This window comes from Salvelinus namaycush, chromosome 2 (genome assembly GCF_016432855.1).
Source record: "Salvelinus namaycush isolate Seneca chromosome 2, SaNama_1.0, whole genome shotgun sequence".
In the NCBI taxonomy this organism is placed as follows: domain Eukaryota; kingdom Metazoa; phylum Chordata; class Actinopteri; order Salmoniformes; family Salmonidae; genus Salvelinus; species Salvelinus namaycush.
In genome coordinates, this window is record NC_052308.1 from 40,330,965 (window position 1) to 40,348,751 (window position 17,787).

The window sequence follows — 17,787 nt, forward strand, 5'->3', positions numbered from 1 at the left end:
GTCAGAGCCGTCCAAAGTAGTGATGTTGGACAGGCGGGCAGGAGCAGGCAGCGATCGGTTGAAGAGCATGCATTTGGTTTTACTTGTATTTAAGAGCAGTTGGAGGCCACGGAAGGAGAGTTGTATGGCATTGAAGCTCGCCTGGAGGGTTGTTAACACAGTGTCAAAAGAAGGGCCAGAAGTATACAGAATAGTGTCGTCTGCGTAGAGGTGGATCAGAGAATCACCAGCAGCAAGAGCGACATCATTGATGTAAACAGAGAAGAGAGTCGGTCCAAGAATTGAACCCTGTGGCACCCCCATAGAGACTGCCAGAGGCCCGGACAACAGACCCTCCGATTTGACACACTGAACTCTATCAGAGAAGTAGTTGGTGAACCAGGCGAGGCAATCATTAGAGAAACCAAGGCTGTCGAGTCTGCCAATGAGGATGTGGTGATTGACAGAGTCAAAAGCCTTGGCCAGGTCAATGAATACGGCTGCACAGTATTGTTTCCTATCGATGGCGGTTACGATATCGTTTATGACCTTGAGCGTGGCTGAGGTGCACCCATGACCAGCTCTGAAACCAGATTGCATAGCGGAGAAGGTGTGGTGTGATTCGAAATGGTCGGTAATCTGTTTGTTGACTTGGCTTTCGAAGACCTTAGAAAGGCAGGGTAGGATAGATATAGGTCTGTAGCAGTTAGGGTCAAGGGTGTCCCCCCCTTTGAAGAGGGGGATAACCGCAGCTGCTTTCCAATCTTTGGGGATCTCAGACGACACGAAAGAGAGGTTGAAGAGGCTAGTAATAGGGGTGGCAACAATTTCAGCAGATAGTTTTAGAAAGAAAGGGTCCAGATTATCTAGCCCGGCTGATTTGTAAGGGTCCAGATTTTGCAGCTCATTAAGAACATCAGCTGACTGTATTTGGGAGAAAGAGAAATGGGGAAGGCTTGGGCGAGTAGCAGAGGGGAGGGCAGTGCTGTTGTCCGGGGTAGGGGTAGCCAGGTGGAAAGCATGGCCAGCCGTAGAAAAATGCTTATTGAAATTCTCAATTATAGTGGATTTGTCGGTGGTGACAGTGTTTCCTATCTTCAGAGCGGTTGGAAGCTGGGAGGAGGTGTTCTTATTCTCCATGGACTTTACGGTGTCCCAGAACTTTTTTGAATTTGTGTTGCAGGAAGCAAATTTCTGCTTGAAAAAGTTAGCCTTGGCTGTTCTAACTGCCTGTGTATATTGGTTTCTGGCTTCCCTGAAAAGTTGCATATCACGGGGGCTGTTCGATGCTAATGCAGAACGCCATAGGATGTTTTTCTGTTGGTTAAGGGCAGTCAGGTCAGGAGAGAACCAAGGGCTATATCTGTTCCTGGTTCTAAATTTCTTGAATGGGGCATGCTTATTCAAGATGGTGAGGAAGGCATTTTTAAAAAATGACCAGGCATCCTCTACTGACGGGATGAGATCAATATCCTTCCAGGATACCCCGGCCAGGTCGATTAGGAAGGCCTGCTCGCTGAAGTGTTTCAGGGAGCGTTTGACAGTGATGAGTGGAGGTCGTTTGACCGCTGACCCATTACGGATGCAGGCAATGAGGCAGTGATCGCTGAGATCTTGGTTGAAAACAGCAGAGGTGTATTTGGAGGGCAAGTTTGTTAGGATGATATCTATGAGGGTACCCGTATTTACGGAATTGGGGTGGTACCTGGTAGGTTCATTGATAATTTGTGTGAGATTGAGGGCATCAAGCTTAGATTGTAGGGTGGCTGGGGTGTTGAGCATGTTCAAATTTAGGTCGCCTAGCAGCACGAGCTCTGAAGATAGATGGGGGGCAATCAGTTCACATATAGTGTCCAGAGCACAGCTGGGGGCAGAGGGTGGTCTATAGCAGGCGGCAACGGTGAGAGACTTGTTTTTAGAGAGGTGGATTTTTAAAAGTAGAAGTTCAAATTGTTTGGGAACAGACCTGGATAGTATAACAGAACTCTGCAGGCAGTCTTTGCAGTAGATTGCAACACCGCCCCCTTTGGCCGTTCTATCTTGTCTGAAAATATTGTAATTGGGGATAAAAATGTCTGAATTTTTGGTGGTCTTTCTAAGCCAGGATTCAGACACGGCTAAAACATCCGGGTTGGTAGAGTGTGCTAAAGCAGTGAACAAAACAAACTTAGGGAGGAGGCTTCTAATGTTAACATGCATGAAGCCAAGGCTATTACGGTTACAGAAGTCATCAAAAGAGAGCGTCTGGGGAATAGGAGTGGAGCCAGGTACTGCAGGGCCTGGATTCACCTCTACATCACCAGAGGAACAGAGGAGAAGTAGGATAAGGGTACGGCTAAAAGCTATGAGAATTGGTCGCCTAGAGCTACTAGAGCAGAGAGTAAAAGGAAGTTTCTGGGGGCGATAAAATAGTTTAAAGGAATAATGTACAGACAAAGGTATGGTAGGATGTGAATACAGTGGAGGTAAACCTAGGTATTGAGTGATGATGAGAGAGATCTTGTCTCTAGAAACATCATTGAAACCAGGTGATGTCATCGCATATGTGGGTGGTGGAACTGAGAGGTTGGATATGGTATAGAGAGCAGGGCTAGAATCTCTACAGTGAAATAAGCCAATAAACACTAACCAGAACAGCAATGGACAAGGCATATTTACATTAAGGAGAGGCATGCTTAATCGAGTGATCAATAAGGGTCCAGTGAGTAGAGGTTGGTTGGGGTCGTGGCGATCCAGACAGCTGGCCGGGTATATGGCTATCGGTAGCAGCATAGGATGGAGGTCTGTTTGTAGATACCTCGTGCGTTTCCGTCGGTAGGTTCCGTGTAGTGGGGTTTTGTTCAGATAGCAGCCGATAAGACAGCTAACGATTAGCGGGCCTCAGATGAGCGTTCAGGTAACGTCGGGACGGAGGTGCCGGTTGGATAAATCCCTCGGGCAGATAACGTCGGCAGTCAGTCGTGAAGGCCCGGTGGGGTTCCGTATCTGCAGCAGCAACAAAAGAAACGGGTCCGGATGGTGATGGAACTCCTCAGCTGGCTAGCTCCAGCATGATTTGAGTTTGCTCCGGGGTCGACGTAAGCCAATAGTCACACGGTATGCAGCTAGCTAGCTGCGAAATCAAGGTGCAAGTGTCCAGAGCCTGCGGTTGGAATCCGGGGAAACTGAGAGAAAAAAAAGTCCCGGAATGCTCCGGTCCGAGTCGCGTTGCACAAAAGTGCCGGTAGATTATCGAGCTAAAGGAATAGCTGATGACCGCAAAACGTGGGCAGCTGAAACACCAACGCTAGCCAGCAAACCGGCTAATTTCGGGGCAGCTACAGATTAGCTTCTGGCTAGCTATCGGAGTAGCTTCTGGTTAGCTTTCAGGCTAGCTTCTGAATTAGCCCCTGGCTATCTTCCACGATGGATTTTCAGATTGAGGTAAATAATACTTATTGTAATTGGTGAAGCGGGTTGCAGGAAAGCTTTTGCAGGAAAGCTTTTGTAGTTGAGTTCTTGGATAATAAAATAAATAAAAGATATGTGAAGAAAAGGTGTAAATATATATATATACAGGACACGACACGACAATACGGAAAAAGACGTCTGAACTGCTAAGCCACCTTGGAATCAAGGAACTTAACCTTAAACACTTCAAAATGTGACGTTTGGAACAACTGCGGAATTTGACGTTTGAGAAACATGGATGAACGTTTAATTCTGACATGAGACTGTGAGAGCTAGATGGTAAGATCAGCCAAATATCATGCTCTTTCCATCTCTCTCTGAGAAAAACAATCCTCGTGTTCTGCCTCCAAATATTTCCAAATGACGAAGCTGGTCGAATTATGAACTCCTGAATGCTTCTCTTGGACTGCAAATCAGCACATGAAGAGTGGATGTAACTTCCTGCCTGGTTCTCAATCAGGGACAGCTGTCTATCGTTGTCTCTGATTGGGAATCATACTTAGGCAGCCTTTTTCCTTTTGGTAGTTGTGGGTAGTTGTCTTCGTTTGTGCATGTATAGCCTTACGGAGCTTCACGTTCATTTTTGTTGTATTATTGTTTTGTTGGCGACATTTGCAAAATAAAGAAAAATGTACGCTTACCACGCTGCACCTTGGTCCACTCCATACGACGAACGTGACAGTAAGGTCCTTCAGTCAAGCAGTGAAGCACAATTTTAATGACAAAGAACAGGGAGAATGGCACCTATTGGGAGAATGGCACCTAGATGGGTAAAACATTTAAAAAACAGAGAGTAGGGAGGTTTCCATTGACCCAAGTTTATTAGACAAAAGCAATGTGTAATGGAGATGGCAGATATAGGTGAGCATTTTCTAAAGATCAACAACATTTTTATCCATTCGACAGGGGTGGATTTTTCTTTTGGCAAACTTTCTTTATTGCAACAAATGATGATGGAAACTGTGTTTTTCGATTAAATGATGATTGCCGAATAATTTTGAAGATACACGCGGCACGTGATGTCAACACAAGCTCCACTCCACATTTCATTCTAAATGCCTGCTAAATAAAAAATGTAACTATAAAAAGAATGTTTCTTTGCGGGATCCTTGTTCTGACTTTCAAGAATGGTTGAATTGCTTCAAATAGCTTTTCTGGTTGGCTGGATGCAAGTTTCACCATCCAATTATTACCGCGCAAGTTTCACAATGGCACGGACCGTGGCAATATTGTGGCACATTATATTGCATACTAGTCTATTCTTGAATTCTATCCCATGCTGGCTTTCATCGGCTACCTTAGACATGAAACAGATAGATGGAAGGGCATACAGGCTCTTGCCAATGTATTAATGCACAATTTGCCTAAATGGGTAGTGGAAACACCACAGTTTTATTCAACATCATTACGTCCAGCTGTGATGTTATTACATCCAGCTGTTTATATCGACACAAGATAGATAAATGGAAATGCACCCTAGCAGGCATTTGTCACATCAATTTTCCATGCAAACTTTCCAAATGTCGACAAAAAAATCAAAGGGACAAGTTAAAATGGAAACATACTGTATCTACTGAATGTCCCTTTGAGCATGGTGAAGTTATTATTGCACTCCAATTGCATTGGTGTATTAATACACCCAGTCACTACAAAGATACAGGCGTCCTTCCTAACTCAGTTTACGGAGAGGAGGAAAACCACTCAGGGATTTCTCCATGAGACCATTGGTGATTTTAAACCAGTTAGAGTTAAATGGCTGTGATAGGAGAAAACTGAGGATAGATCAACAACATTGTATTTACACCACCACACTAATCTAAATGACAGTGAAATGAAGGAATGCTTGTCATTGGCAAGGACTAGGGAGTTTTTTGGGGGGGATATAAAGAAAAGGAATAGAGCTAAGCACAGGCAAAGTTCTAGAGGAAAACCTGGTTCAGTATGATTTCCAAAAGACACTGGGTGTAACAGTTTTTGTCGTCTGAAGAAGAGGAATCGGACCAAAGCTCAGCGTGGTAAGTGTTCATGTTTTTTTTATTGAAAACTGAACACTATAACAAAATAACAAAATAACAAAAATGAATACATGAAACCGAAACAGTCCTGTAAGGTGCAAAACACTAAACAGAAAATAACTACCCACAAAAACCATTTGGGAAAAGCTACCTAAGTATGGTTCTCAATCAGAGACAACTATAGACAGCTGCCTCTGATTGAGAACCACACCCGGCCAAACACAAAGAAATACAAAACATAGAAAATGAACATATAATGCCCACCCAAATCACACCCTGACCAAACCAAAATAGAGACATAAAAAGCTCTCTACGGTCAGGGCGTGACACTGGGAGACAAAGACACCTTTCAGCAGGACAAAACTATACACTGGAGTTACTTACCAAGATGATATTGAATGTTCCCGAGTGGCCTAGTTACAGTTTTGACTTAAATCGGCTTGAAAATCTATGTCAAGACTTGGAAATGTCTGTCTAGCAAAGATCAACAATCAACTTGACAGAGCTTGAAGATTTTTCAAAGATTGTAGGTTTGCAAAGCTCTTAGAGACTTACACGGAACCCAAACCGGCTGCTCGCGTGCGCCATCGTGCATAAATGTATTTTGTCCCAACCACACTAAACACGATCACAACATGCAGGTTAAAATATCAAAACAAAATCTGAACCAATTACATTAATTTGGGGACAGGTCAAAAAGCATTAAACATTTATGGCAATTTATCTAGCTAGCTTGCACTTGCTATATAATTTGTCCTATTTAGCTTGCTTGCTGTTGCTATCTAATTTGTAATGGGACATAAACATTGAGTTGTTATTCTACCTGAAATGCACAAGGTCCTCTACACCGACAATTAATCCACACATAAAACGGTCAACCGAATCGTTTCTAGTCATCTCTCCTCCTTTCAGGCTTTTTCTTCTCTTGATTTTATATTGCGATTGGCAACTTTCATAAATTAGCTGCATTACCGCCACCGACCTCATTCGTCTTTCAGTCACCCATGTGGGTATAACCAATGAGGAGATGGCACGTGGGTACCTGCTTCTATTAACCAATGAGGAGATATGAGATGGCAGGACTTGCAGCGCGATCTGCGTCACAATTAGAACTGGCTTCTATTTTAGCCCTTGGCAACGTAGACACTCGCAAGCAGTGTGGGTGCAAAAATTGAATAATATACATTTCTACATTTATTTTGCAACGCTCGCGCACGCGATGCGGGCGGTGTAGTCAGGGTATTACCCAGAAAGACAGCTTCCAAAGGTGATTCAAACATGTATTCACTCAAGAGGTTGAATACTTCTCTAATTAACTTCTTGTCAATATGGGGGCGCTGTTTTCACTTTGTAAAAATTCGTTCCCAAATTAAACTGCCTCATACTCAATTCTTGCTCGTACAATATGCATATTATTATTACTATTGGATAGAAAACACTCTCTAGTTTCTAAAACCGTTTGAATTATATCTGTGAGTAAAACAGAACTCAAGTTGGAGCAAACTTCCTGTCAGGAAGTGAGAAATCTGAAATCGGGCACTCTGTTCCAGGGTCAGTTTATTAATTTGCATGTATTCTATTGGTCGACATGCACTGCATACGCCTTCCCCTAGATGTCAGCAAGCAGTGAGAATTGGAATGGAGTTGCTAGGTAGATCTGAGGCCGTATAAAGGCTCTTGGAACCGGGTGTGCACTCTTTTCAACGTTCGCCATGACGCGAGACAGACCTCAGGATGGCATTCTGGAAAGCTCTCGTTATAGGCCTTAGATATATCCGGCTCTGATTTTATTCGATATAGGTGTTAAAAACGTCATAATGTAGTTCTTTTAAACCGAGTTATATCATTTTATATCAGTATATTGCGATTTTCGGAATTTTCTTTGTGCTGCGTAATGAAGAGTTGGACACGTCTGGGCCACATAGCTAATGTTTGCTGCTAATTCCTAAGCTGAAGACTACATTCTACAGCCGGAGCAACGATTATTCTGGACAAAGGACAACTTGCCCAAGATTCTGATGGAAGCTCATCAAAAAGTAAGAACTATTTATGATGTTAATTCGTTGTTCTGTTGAAAAATGTTACACTACTATTCCGCCATTAATTTCGGTGCGGTCTCGCTTTAACGCACGCTGTATGTCGTAGTAACGTTAATTTTAAAAATCTAACACAGCGGTTGCATTAAGAACTAATGTATCTTTCATTTGCTGTCCAACCTGTATTTTTTAGTCAAGTTTATGATTAGTTATTGATTAGATTCGGTGCCTCTCCCAAGATTTCTCCCGACAGTTTCTTTGCAGCTTGGCTACTATTCTCATTGTATAACCACGATTTGTGCCGCTAAATATGCACATTTTCGAACAAACAATATATGTATTGTGTAATATGATGTTATAGGACTGTCATCTGATGAAGTTTTGAGAAGGTTAGTGAAAAATGTAATATCTTTTGCTGGTTTATTCGCTATCGCTAACGTGCATGAATCAATGCTGCTGTGTGGTTGGCTATTGCAGTAAGCTAATATAATGCTAAATTGTGTTTTCGCTGTAAAACACTTAAAGAATCTGAAATATTGGCTGGATTCACAAGATCTTTGTCTTTCATTTGCTGTACACTGTGTATTTTTCATAAATGTTTTATGATGAGTATTTAGGTAATTCACGTTGCTCTCTGTAGTTATTCTAGTTGCTTTGGTGAGAGTTGTGATGGTGGCTGCAATGTAAAACTATGATTTATACCTGAAATATGCACATTTTTCGAACAAAACATATGCTATACAATAAATATGTTATCAGACTGTCATCTGATGAAGTTGTTTCTTGGTTAGTGACTATTTATATCTTTATTTGGTCGAATTTGTGATAGCTACCTATGCAGGAAAAAAATGGTGGAAAAAAAAGTTGTGTCTTTTGCTATCGTGGTTAGCTAATAGAAATACATATTGTGTCTTCCCTGTAAAACATTTAAAAAATCAGAAATGATGGCTGGATTCACAAGATGTGTATCTTTCATCTGGTGTCTTGGACTTGTGATTTCATGAACATTTTATTATATGATATCCCTGTGGCTTTAGGCTAGGCTATGCTAGTCAGCTTTTTTGATGGGGGGGATCCCGGATCCGGGTTTGTGACTCGTTAGAGGTTTTAAGATACTTTAGTGTTTTATTTTACATTAACAACATTTTAAAAAATGTCTTCAACTTTGACATTACAGAGTATTTTTTTGTCAATCATTGACAAAAAATTGCACTTTGTAACACAACAAAATGTGGAAAAAGTCAAGGGGTGTGAATACGTTCTGTAGGCACTGTAGATGAACAGACAGAGAGGCGGGGTTAGAGACACAGAAATAAAAAGAGAGCGAGAAAGCAAGAGAAATAAAGATGGAGTGTGAGCTTGTTTTCCGCAAGGCTCTCCAGGAGACATGAGTCAGCACTATAACCTGGTATGTGTGTCTGGTCTGGTCTGACAGAGAGCTAAACACAAGACATTCACAGAGAGAAAAATACTCACCTCACTGTCTAGCATCCCGACAGCTAGCTACTGTTGTCTACCCTCTGTCTACCCTCCAAACGTACCCTTCTGCCAATAGCTATAGGCAGGAACAGGAGGTAGAGAGGAGATTATGTTTTCTCTCCTCCTCTTTTTTAAGATAGCTGTAGCTGCTTTTTGGATTGGCATCAACTACTGTAGCATGTTGTGGTTTCTGCTCCTAATAGAATAGGATACTGAAGCTGTATCCAGCTTCTGATCAGGCAAATCCTTCTCATACAGTCTGCTATTTCAGGAACAATGATGGCAGTACACTCAAAATACTGTGACAACACTCAATTGGAGAAACTGGGTTTAAGTTATGTTCATATATGGTGAAAATATACTTTGTGAAGTAAGAGTATATGAGTGGGAATGTCATTGCTGGGTATAGGGCTAGAGTGCATGTAAAAACCATACTGTCCTCTGTTTTCTTTGTCCTCTCTATCCTTTCTATCCTCTCTGTCATTGCTCTGCTCTTTGTCCTCTGCAGAGTTTAACATCTCTAGTTTCTGTCGGGAGGTGGGTCCTCTGTCGTACTCCAGGATGAGGATCCTTCGTCTGGAGGGCAACAAGATGTCCTATCATCTACTACCACCTGAATGGGTCTACTGCCTCCGAGTCCTGCACCACATATACATCTAACCCTGACCTCGGACCTCTAACCCCCTGACCCAGCCACAACCCTGCTTTGAAGCTTACCTGGAAAGATTCTGTCAAGATTCCACAGGTCCGAACATTCAGAAATTAACACACACACATGCACACAAGTACGTCATTCAAACGCACATCCTTCAAACACACATCACTCATGCCCACTCGGACGCACGTTTGGACACACACAAACGCAAGCAAATGCTTACATGGTCTCAGAACAGGTCTTCAAGACTCAATACATGTAATTTTTAAAGTAATTTTTTATCCTCCAGGAGTAGAGCTGAGGCTCATTTAACATTGTTTTGCTAGTCTCACTGTAACCACTTCATACTGTGACACATAGTCTGATCAGTGTATGAAGCACGTATTCATTAAAATCATCCACAAACATCACCCACCAAGGCTTGTTAATACATCACAGTACTGTAGTCAGCTTGGAGTTGAATTGATCCAACACACACGTATAAATGCGCACATTGTATGCGTTTTGTTATTGTAAAGTTTTAGAATATTCTCTATGTTTCGCTAAGGTCAAATTATGTGCTTTATTGGATGTATGACTGTAATGCATCGTTTTTGCATATGAACAGAACAATAAAATATACACCACTATCAATTGTTTTTACTGTTTTTCTCTCTCAACTAATGTTTTAGAATAGACACTAGTGATGTAGACATGAAATAATCTCTGTTTCATATAACACAAAACCTTTGTCAATCCAGAGCATTAGTCTCTATAAGCCTAGATTAGTCTCATTAGTCTAGATCCTGGTCCTGTTGCTCTACGGGTAGCTAGCTCTCTGTATGAGAGACACAAAAACATACCTTCACTATGAACACAGCCCATAATGGCCTGCTGTTATATTCATGGAAACACACGGTTTGTTATTCCTGAATATCAGTTTCAAGGACCTAGAAATCACACATAATATAACCCTATCCCTAGACACACATTAATAATCAAATCAAATTTCAAATCAAATGTATTTATATAGACCTTCTTACATCAGCTGATATCTCAAAGTGCTGTACAGAAACCCAGCCTAAAACCCCAAACAGCAAGCAATGCAGGTGTAGAAGCACGGTGGCTAGGAAAAACTCCCTAGAAAGGCCAAAACCTAGGAAGAAACCTAGAGAGGAACCAGGCTTTGATGGGTGGCCAGCCCTCTTCTGGCTGTGCCGGGTGGAGATTATAACAGAACATGGCCAAGATGTTCAAATGTTCATAAATGACCAGCATGGTCAAATAATAATAATCACAGTAGTTGTCGAGGGTGCAGCAAGTCAGCACCTCAGGAGTAAATGTCAGTTGGCTTTTCATAGTCGATCATTAAGAGTATCTCTACCGCTCCTGCTGTCTCTAGAGAGTTGAAAACAACAGGTCTGGGACAGGTAGCACGCCCGGTGAACAGGTCAGGGTTCCATAGCTGCAGGCAGAACAGTTGAAACTGGAGCAGCAGCACGGCCAGGTGGACTGGGGACAGCAAGGAGTCAGTGTAACGCTCGTCTTCCTCCTCGTCTGAGGAGGAGCAAGGATCGGACCAAAGCGCAGCGTGGTTTGAATACTTATTTTAATTAAAGCAACGAAGACAAAAAACACTAGACAAAAATACAAAACAATAAACGACGTGAACAAACGAACGAAAACAGTACCGTGTGGCGAACAAACACAGACACGGCAACAATCACCCACAAACAAACATTGAAAACAGCCTACCTTAATATGGTTCCCAATCAGAGACAATGACAAACACCTGCCTCTGATTGAGAACCATATTAGGCCAAACGAACAAACCTAAACATAGAAACAAATAACATAGACTGCCCACCCCAACTCATGCCCTGACCATACTAAATAAAGACAAAACAAGGGAAATAAGGTCAGGAACGTGACAGTCAGGTAGTCCTGAGGCATGGTCCTAGGGCTCAGGTCCTCCGAGAGAGAGAAAGAAAGAGAGAAAGAGAGAATTAGAGAGAGCATACTTAAATTCACACAGGACACCGGATAAGACAGGAGAAGTACTCCAGATATAACAAACTGACCCTAGCCCCCCCGACACATAAACTACTGCAGCATAAATACTGGAGGCTGAGACAAGAGGGGTCAGGAGACACTGTGGCCCCATCCGATGATACCCCCGGACAGGGCCAAACAGGAAGGATATAACCCCACCCACTTTGCCAAAGCACAGCCCCCACACCACTAGAGGGATATCTTCAACCACCAACTTACCATCCTGAGACAAGGCCGAGTATAGCCCACAAAGATCTCCACCACGGCACAACCCAAGGGGAGGCGCCAACCCAGACAGGAAGATCACGTCAGTGACTCAACCCACTCAAGTGACGCACCCCTCCTAGGGACGGCATGAAAGAGCACCAGTAAGCCAGTGACTCAGCCCCTGTAATAGGGTTAGAGGCAGTGAATCCCAGTGGAGAGAGGGGTACCGGCCAGGCAGAGACAGCAAGGGCGGTTCGTTGCTCCAGAGCCTTTCCGTTCACCTTTCCGTTCACTCCTGGGCCAGACTACACTCAATCATATGACTCACTGAAGAGATGAGTCTTCAGTAAAGACTTAAAAGTTGAGACCGAGTCTGCGTCTCTCACATGGGTAGGCAGACCATTCCATAAAAATGGAGATCTATAGGAGAAAGCCCTGCCTCCAGCTGTTTGCTTAGAAATTCTAGGGACAATTAGGAGGCCTGCGTCTTGTGACCGTAGTGTACGTGTAGGTATGTACGGCAGGACCAAATCGGAAAGATAGGTAGGGTAATAGAGGTATAGGTTGTCCCATGAGTGGCATTTTAACATGCCGTGTTCCAATGACTTTTCCATACCTCTGAACCTATAGGGGAAAGTGTGTGTGCGTGTGCATGTGCACGTGTGTGTACATATGTCAATACTTACATTTTACCGGTGACATTGCACATTGTAGACCCAGCCGTTCAGGGGGTACTAAATCTCGACCAACAGCATACATGCAATGGAAACTGTGGCTGAGTGTGTGTCTGTGTGACTGTGTGTGTATGTCTGTGTCTCTAAGTGTGTTTATGGAAAACCTGTGATAAATGGCTAGATGGATTTTTTAGGGCAGATGCCGATACCAATTTTTGAGGTTACATTTTCAGATCAAACAATACATTTGACTTTGTTTTTACCAATCTAACTACATACCAAAATAATAGTAATACTTGTATTTGAATGGTAAATATCTTAATAAACTGGGTAAATCAAGATGGCATAGGCCTACTCACAATACAGGTGAATGCATATTCAATAGGAGTGTGTGCATGCATTTAGTTCTTGAGCATTTTTTCTGGTCAGTGGAGTCTATGGTGCTACAGATGACAAGCAATCAGTTGCCCTTCCAATTGGGACTTATATTAGCCTACTGATCAACAACATTTGCATAGAAGGATCTATCATGGTCCACACACCAATGCAATCATGAAGAGGACACGACATCCCCTCTTCCCCCTCAGGAGAATGAAAAGATTTGTCATGGGCCCTCAGATCCTCAAAAGGTTCTACGGCTGCACCATTGAGAGCATCTTGACTGGCTGGATCATTGCTTGGTATGGCTACTGCTTGGCATCCGACCGCAAGGCGCTACAAAGTGTAGTGTTTACAGCCCAGTACATCACTGGGGCCAAACTGCCTGCCATCCAGGACCTCTGTATCAGGCCATGTCAGAGGAAGGCCGTAAAAATGGTTAAAGACTCCAGCCACCCAAGTCACAGACTGTTCTCTCAGCTACCGCATGGCCATGAACAGCTTCTACACCCAAGCCATAAGACTGCTAAATAGTTAGTTAAATAGTTAACCAAATAGCTACCCGGACTATTTGCATTGACCATTTTGCACTAACGTTTTTGTCTCATCACATACACTGCTGCTACGCTTTATTATCTGTCACTTTATTCCTAGACATATGTATATATCTACCTCAATTACCTCGTACCCTTGTACATCGACTCGGTACTGGTACCCAAGTTATTGCTGCTATTGTGTATTTATTACTACGTGTTTAACTTTTCTATTATCTCTCTATTTTCTTTCTCTCTGCATTGTTGGGGAAGGGCCATCAGTAAGCATTTCACTGTTAGTCTACACCTGTCCTTTACGAAGTACAGTATATCATGAATACAATTATATTTTATTTGAAGCAACCTAATATGTTCTTTCATAAAAAAATGTGCGCTGTCTCTTTAACAGTTTAATAATGGTGCAGATCCGGACACTCCTCTATCACATACAACAGTTCGACAAGAAAGAGAAAGTAATTTAACACATTGAACATTTTGGGAGAAAATCAGCTTGCTTTGGGTTATGGTTAGCATATTATAACAAATATAGTTTTAGGGTAGTAAACTGACATTAGCTTTCGCTGTAAGCTAGCTAGCTAGCTAGCAAAGTTAGCTTTCTGTGACTGAATGTAACATATTTTGCTAGCTAACTAGCAAGCTACCGGTATATTGTTTTGTAAAATGGTGTACCCTGTATAAGGACATTGTTTTGCCAAACAGTAAATGAATCAACATTTTCAATATGTCTACATGCCGTGTGTCATTATACAAGTGTGCTTATTAAACTAAATTGCAGTGCCTTCAGAAAGTATTCATACCCCTTGACTTATTCCACATTTTGTCGTGTTACAGCCTGAATTCAAAATGGATTAAATAGATTATTTTTCACCCATCTACACACAATACCCCATAATGACAAAGTGAAAACATGTTTTAAGAAATATTTAGAGTTGTATTGAAAATGAAATACAGAAATATCTATTTTACATAAGTATTCAACCCCATGAGTCAATACATGTTAGAATCACCTTTGGCAGAGCTTACAACTGTGTTTTTGTTATAGTCTCTAAGAGCTTCCCACGCCTAAATTGTGCAACATTTGCCCATTACTCTTTTTTAAATTATTCAAGATCTGTCAAATTGGTTGTTTATCATTGCTAGACAACCATTTTAAGGTCTTGCCATAGATTATCAAGTAGATTTAAGTCAAAATTGTAACTCGGCCATTCAGAAACATTCATTGTCTTCTTGGTAAGCAACTCCAGTGTAGATTTTCCCTTGTGTTTTACGTTATTGTCCTACTGAAAGGTGAATTCATCTCCCAGTGTCAGGTGGAAAGCAGACTGAACCAGGTTTTCCTCTAGGATTTTGCCTGTGCTTAGCTTCATTCCACTTGTTTTTTATTCTAAAAAACTCTCCAGTCCTTAACGATTACAAGCATACCCAAAACATGATGAAGCCACCACTATGCTTGAACACATGGAGAGTGGTACTCAAGACCAAAAAGTTAATTGCTTTGTCAGATTTTTGCAGTATTACTTTAGGGCCTTGTTGCAAACAGTTTTGGAATATTTTTATTCAGTACAAGCTTCCTTCTTTTCACTCTGTCAATTAGGTTAGTATTGTGGAGTAACTACAATGTTGATCCATCCTCAGTTTTCTCCTGTCACAGCCACTACACTGTAACTGTTTTAAACTCACCATTGGCCTCAGGGTGAAATCCTTGAGCTGTTTACTTCCTCACCAGCAACTGAGTTAGAAAAGACGCCTGTATATTAGTAGTGACTGGGTGTATTGATACACCATCCAAAGTGTAATTAATAACTTCACCATACAGAGAGGGATATTCAATGTCTGCTTTTGTTTTTTTACCCATCTACCAATAGGTGCCCTTCTTTGCAAGGCATTGGAAACCCTCCCTGGTCTTTGGGGTTGAATCTGTGTTTGAAAATCACTACTCGACAGATGGACCTTACAGATCATTTAATGTGTGGGGTACAGAGATGAGGTAGTCATTCAAAAATCACATTGAACACTATTAATGCACACAGAGTCCATGCAATTTACTCCTGAACTTATTTAGGCTTGCCATAAGAAAGGGGTTGAATACTTTTTGACTCAAGACATTCAACACATCACACAAGCCACTGGCCATAAAAGCCTGTGGCTCCATCCCAAATGCCATGCAGTTTTCTACATAGATCACCACTTTTGAGCAGAGCCCTATGAAATGTCGTGCCAGCGGTGACTGCACTCTAGCAGGGATTAAGTCATGGTGAGGAGGGAGGAGGGGCTGTGTAAGGAAACTCTCTGATTCCATCATGGTCCTGGACACATTTTTGTACACACTCCCTAAAACACAACATCACCACAGCTACATTACACTGACTTTCCACATCTCAACTCTCCTGTTGTTCGCGTCAGGACGCAGGCATATTTCCATCAAGTTTATGACCTGGTGATGTTGGAGTGTATTGAGGCCTTGCTTTGCTGTCCTATGTGTTGTAGAGTTACTTAATGTTAAGATACTGTCCGTGTCTGAAATCTGGCTTGCCTACTACTTACATAAACTGCATACTGTGTATTAATGGTACTACAAACTATTTAGAACGTACTGTTTAGTAAAAATGAGCAACAAATAACAGCATTTCATCCTACTGAGAATACGTCATATCATTGCGCAATTGCATGGATTTCCTGACATTCTTTTGTTTTGGTACAGCACGTCCCCTCAGCTGATTATCAACTGTTGTCAGACACATGGGTGCAGCGAACTCTACTAGATGAAAAGCTGAAATGAGTATGACAATCTGGCATTTAAAGGATACTGATTTTTTTTTAAATTTACAACGCACGCACGGGTATTCGAACACGGCCACTGTCTCCCTGGCCTGGACCTATACCAGGGACCGGTTTGCAGCCTCCTCTGTTTTCTGGTTCAGAGCGGAGGTATATTCCACACAGCCTGTATTTGCATTCCCTGGCCCTGTAGTGTTAGAGTGTTCAGAGCCCTGGCTTATATTTAGCTGTTCTCTGGGTTGCAGTTAGTGAATGTTAAGCCCCTGTCTCCCTGGCCTGGAACCATCTCTGTCTGTTCTTCTATTTGCAGCGCTACTCCCTCCCTCTGTTGTGTGAGTCAGTTTATGGCTCTGGCCTGTAGTGTTGGTCTATTTAGTATCCTGGGTTAGCTGTTCTCTCTGTTGTACTGTTGGTGTATAAGCCCCAGCAGCTCACTCTCTACCTCCGCTTTGCTCACCTCCCCACCTTCCTTACCCCAGACACCTGAGCCCTCCCTCACCCCCATCCCACTTTTTTCCCTTCTCCAAGCCCTCCCTTCATCCTCTCACCCCGTCCCTCCATCCTCCTAGCCTTGCCTGGCCTCTGCATTCCCCATCCTCTGAGCCCTTAAGGCAGCAGGGCGGCTCCCTTGTGGACACTTAAGACAGGGGAAGGAGTGTACCAATAGGAAATTAATGAACCAGGAGGAGGAGGAGGGGGAGGGGGGATGGACAAAGCACATGACTTTAGAATCAATTACAGTTATGCTGTTACTCTTCAGAACCAAACACAGCTCTACCATTCTCAAATTCAGCTTTGGAAAACTTAGACACTCAGCTCTGACTTGCCTCTCAATAAACCAGCTCCCCAGTGTTGAACATTTTCGAAAAGTGAACACGGGGATGTAGTGGAGAGCCAACACGCATAAACGTTAGCATTTATGCCACTCGCCACCTGTAATTTTCTACCAGTGTTCAATGCTGACCTGCTTTATTTTACCACTGCTTGTAACACACTGTACCTGTTAACAACCTGCTTTACACTGGGCGGGAAGTGAGCTTTATTTGCCACTTAATGAGCTCTTAATGATACTGTCTGCTCGTGTTTCAGGCCTCCCTGCTAGACACTGCTGTGTGTGTGTATACAGATTTATAGGCTTGTTTACAAGGCTGGGATCTCATCTCATTTGTAAGACAGAGGAATGCTGACTCGGATCGCCGGGTATGATTCTCAATCAGAGACAGCTGTCAATCGTTGTCCCTGATTGAGAATCATACTTAGGCAGCCTGGGTTTCACGTGTGTTTTGTGGGTGTTTGTATCTCGTGTCAGTGTTCATGCCACACGGGACTGTTTTCGGTTTGGTTACGTTTGTTGTTTTGTGTCTTGAAGTGTTCTGTTTTACGTCCATTAAAATATGACCACTTTCCACTCTGCGTGTTGGTCCGATCCATGCTCCTCCTCGTCTGAGGAGGAGAACGACTATGACAGCCGTAACACACCATCTGGAGAATTATGTCAACATAAAATATATTAACCTCGATCGTACCCTTTTTTTAAAATTATCGCCTAAA

General features: G+C 42.5%; 1 protein-coding gene across 1 annotated transcript in view; it reads left to right on the forward strand.

The window, feature by feature from the left end:
* zgc:113307 (uncharacterized protein LOC553753 homolog) overlaps positions 1 to 9,619 on the forward strand; it is a 13,475-nt gene extending 3,856 nt beyond the window's left edge. Inside the window, exon 6 of the mRNA XM_038965502.1 lies at positions 9,468 to 9,619. Coding sequence (XP_038821430.1) covers positions 9,468 to 9,619 — 152 coding nt within the window. The remainder of the gene's footprint in view (positions 1 to 9,467) is intronic.
* The last annotated feature ends 8,168 nt before the right edge of the window (positions 9,620 to 17,787 follow it).